This window comes from Meleagris gallopavo, chromosome 5 (assembly GCF_905368555.1).
Source record: "Meleagris gallopavo chromosome 5, MGAL_WU_HG_1.1, whole genome shotgun sequence".
Taxonomy (NCBI): domain Eukaryota; kingdom Metazoa; phylum Chordata; class Aves; order Galliformes; family Phasianidae; genus Meleagris; species Meleagris gallopavo.
In genome coordinates, this window is record NC_139408.1 from 7,147,091 (window position 1) to 7,151,215 (window position 4,125).

The 4,125-nt window shown below is 57.0% G+C and overlaps 1 protein-coding gene across 1 annotated transcript; it reads right to left on the reverse strand.

Annotated features, from left to right (window-relative positions):
• Window positions 1-262: 262 nt before the first annotated feature.
• RASSF10 (Ras association domain family member 10) lies at window positions 263-3,665 on the reverse strand. Its single transcript, XM_085224070.1, has one exon. It carries the CDS (start codon window positions 3,155-3,157, stop codon window positions 1,853-1,855), a length of 1,305 nt encoding a protein of 434 aa, XP_085080196.1. The 5' UTR covers window positions 3,158-3,665; the 3' UTR covers window positions 263-1,852.
• Window positions 3,666-4,125: the final 460 nt, after the last annotated feature.

The following is a 4,125-nucleotide window of genomic DNA, read 5'->3' on the forward strand; positions in this document are numbered from 1 at the left end:
CAGCTCTACTCCCATATGTTTCTAATTGCAGAGCAAGGTAAAGTATCTAATGCACAAATGCCAACACTTCCCAGTGCTACTACACTACACCAGTAGTGACCAGACACAAGGAATGCATGCTCTGCTTCTACCTTGAGGAGCCCTACAGGCACTGGCGAGCACATGATGCTGTCATGAGGCATCCTGGAGCCTCATGGTTGACTTGGTTCATCCTTCTTCTCACTTCACAGAAGGATAAATGACACCACAAGGCAACAGTAAATAAAATCCTAGACCTGATATTTTTTAATCACATTAAATTGGGAACACACATTTAGTCTTATTAAGAATTTTATTCAGTCTAAAAATAGGTTTTTAAATATATTTCCAAGATTGACTAAAACATGAAAATTCTATGATCAGTGTTCAAAATAAGCTAGTTTGTTATAACTGAGACCTATTCAGTGGAATATCATTTATCCAGACTTATACCATGTAGGGAATCTTACAGCATCACCAGATCCCCAGCAGCATTTCAGAGTACTTCTATGCTGCCTAACTGCAGTGTGTTCTGCTGTCCAGCAGAATCCTCCCTGTAAGAACACTCCTCAGGAACAGGACCTGGACTTGGGGTGAGGAAGCTGTGAGGTTTTTCTGAGGTTGATCTATCCTTTTTTATGCTTCCTTATCAGTAATTGAAAACTTTCATAAATAACCTTAAATAAGTATCTCAGAAGTTTTAACAAGTTCACGGTGTCGGTCAGGTCTGACTAAACATTCTCTGGTCTCTCACTGCTTAAACTGTCTCCCTAATTATTCCAATCAGAGATGTCCTGATATCTCATACTGTAAGAGCAGTCCATATATTTTTGGTAAGAGTTAAGCTGCAGAGGAAGATTTGGCAGTTAAGTGAAATGCATGTTACAGCTGATGCTACATTTATTTTTTTTTTCTATTGGAATAACTGAAAAGATTAAGCTGTAGTGCAGCTAGGGCTTGAGTCATGCTTTTATCATTGTAATCTCTCAGCCTGATACAAACTATGTTATTAAAAACAGTCGCTCAAACTGATTCTGTATATTGTTTAAGTACAGCCAAGCTCTGCCAGGCAGCAGCTAGCCTAGAACAAAACTGAGGTTTTGTGCTGTGTACATAGGGCTTTGCTAATTATTTTCAGTTAGTGTCACATAAACAGTGATACTAATAGATTCCTTAATATGTCTTGAAAATAAAGCACTCCTATCTACACGTAAGGAGAAGCACTATGCAGAGCTTAATAATACAGTTGTATTTTGCTTTAGCTTGCTCCTTCTGAAGAAGTGATTGATCGCCTCTTTACACTGCCAAAAGGAACTGCAATACGCTTCTAAACCTAGGCGTTAGGGGAGCCCAGCGTCAGCTTCGGTAGTATGGACACCTCTTTTCCTCGCTAGTTCTAAGCGATCAGTAGCTTTCGTGCCAGGGCTGTCCGCAGCTGAGCGGGGGTTGCTGGCAGCCGGCAGCCCGAGCTCTCCGCCGTGTGCTGCCTTTGCAGCACTGGGAAACCATGGAGGGGCCGGGGGCTTCGCTCGTGGCCAGCGTGCCTGCTATCTCCTGCGCTACGGTGCGGGGCGTCGGGAGCCGCGGAAGTAGAAGGCCCGGCACGAAAACCTTAAGAGCGAAGCAAGCGCGGCACTTAAGAAACGAGCAAACCTAGACGTGAGCGAAACGCCAGCGCGCCGCGGCTTTCTCCTCCTAGGCCAGGAACGGCACGGAGCAGCGCGTCCGCTCACTGCCTGCGGGGTGCTGCTTCCGATACGTCCGCGCCCCGGCGCCGCAGCTCCAACCTCCGCACCTGTCCCGCGGCCGGGCAGCAAGCGCAGCGCCGCGGGCGCTACACGAGGGACTCGCAGACGGGCACCGAGTCCGAGTCCTGGCTGTGCATGGAGCTCAGCCCCGTGTCCGAGTCCTCGTCGTTGTCGGCGCGGTCCTTGCGCAGCCCCGGATCCGACCAACCGCCACCCGCCGCCCCGCGCGGCTCAGCCGCCGCCTCCGCCACGTCCAGAGTGCCCAGCGTCTCCAGCAGCCGCTGCAGCTCCCGCTCGCGGGCCTCCCAAGCCCGCTGCGTGCAGTCCAGGTCGCTCTTGACGGCCTCTAGGTCCGTGCTGAGCTTGAGGCCGATGTAGAGGCTAGTGCTCAGCTGCGTCTTGACCCGCTCGTGCTCCAGCTGCAGCTCGCCCTCGCCGCCGCCGCCGCTCAGCTCGGTAGTGTGGCAGTCCGCCTCGGCCAAGCCGGGCCCCGCCGCCAGCTCCAGCTCGTCCCGCCGCCGCTTCATCCAGCGCTCGTTAAGCTCCTCCTGGATTTCGGCGGCCAGATGCTCCAGCAACTCTTCCTGCTGTGCCCGCTGCTCCTGCAGCTGCAGCACCTCCTCGCACTTCCTGGTGTAGTCGTCCTCGGGGCGGCCGGTGGCAGGCTGCGCCTCCCGTCCCGGCTCCTCGCTGCCGGCGCCCACCAGGTAGGTGTCCTGTACGTAGTTGACGCCGTGCCGCTTCATGCGGTCCAGGTGGATCTTGGCCTCGTAGCGGTCGATCTCGCGGTCCAGCTCTCGCAGCCGCTGGATCTGCTGCCGAATGGTGTGGTCCTGCGAGAGCACCAGGTGCACCAGCGTCTCCATCCTCTCGGCCGAGGAGGCCTCCCGGGCCAGCGGCTGCTGCCGCTTCTTGTTGATCTTGGCCAGCTTGCGGAAGGCTTTCCGCACCACCCGCCGGTGCCGCTCCTGCGTGAGCGCCAGGCTGGCGCGGGCCGCCCCCAGGCCGTGGCCGGGCCGCTCCCTGCTCAGCACCACCCGCGCCTCAGCGCTGCGCGGACCCGCGTTGGGTAGCGAGGCCTCGCTGCGCACCAGCACGAAGCGCACGTTCTCCTGCTCGTCGCCCCACGCCACCCACAGCCGCAGGATCTTCGTCTTGTTGGGCAGGATACGCTCGAACCCGCGCCACTTCTCCACGATGCAGTAGGAATGCGGCGGCCCCGACAGCATCCCGCCGCCGGGCTCGGGCGGAGCCGGCCGCTGCCGCCGGTGGTGGCTGTCCTCCAGCAGCACGCGCACCACGTCCGAGCAGGTGGTGCGCCGGGAAAGCCCCGAGATCAGCTTCTCTTCCTGGCAGATCCACACCGAGATCTTCCGCTCCTCGGGCTCCATCGGGGGCGGCGGCCGGCCGGCCGGGACCGCAGGTTCAGGGCTGGTCGTGCGGCCGCTCCGCGCGAGAGTTGGGCGGAGGCGCCGCGCCCGGCCGCAGCATGGCCGGGATGCCTCCCGCCCGCCTCCCTGTCCGTACGCTCCGCCGGCCGCTCCACCCCTTCCTGCCCCGCGCCGCGCTCCGATCCTCTCCGCTTCCCCCAGTGGGGCGGCCCCGCGCGGAGCCAGGCGCGGTGCGGAGCCCTACCGCCGTCCGCGTTTTGCCGGGGCGCCGCCGCCGCCGTGTTTTCCTCAGCCACCACGTGGGCGCCCCCGGCGGCTCACGCCCCGGCGGGCAGCGCCGCCCCGGCACTCGTGTACGGCTCCGCGGGCGCGGAGAGGGCAAGGTAGGGCGCCGTCGCCTTTTCTTCTTGTACTCGGCCCTGCCTCTGCTGCGAACGAGTGGCGTCGAGGGATCTTCCAAACTGCCGAGGGACAGGAGCGAGTCCCGAAGCTTCAAAGCGAAAGCCAGAACTAGTGAGGAATTTCCAGTTTTAGTAAATCATCTGTCTGTAATTAGGAAATTCATGTTTGCAAAGCGCAGATGAAATATGCAAAGGACGGGAATGTCTAAGTGTTATTAAAATACTAGCCGAGCCAGATTTTAATGGGAGCTTGCTGTGTGCTTTGATGGGAACAGGATCTGTCTCCAAGTGTGGATTAAAATGAGGAGATGTACAAAGTGCTCATAAAACACGGGGTTGTGGCACTGATTTCATGTGGCGATGCATCGCAGGGACTGGCAGAGCTGGGTTTTTCTATATGTACGGAAAGCAGAGTAATGGACAAAGGGAGAAAACTCTAGAATCTGGAGAGTGATCTTTATCTGCTGGGGGATTTCAGAGTCAATAAACCATTCTCCAGTCAGTGGGATAGGACGAGTTACAGCAATCTGCCTTACAAATGAAATACTGCAGTTTGAAACAGTGCTG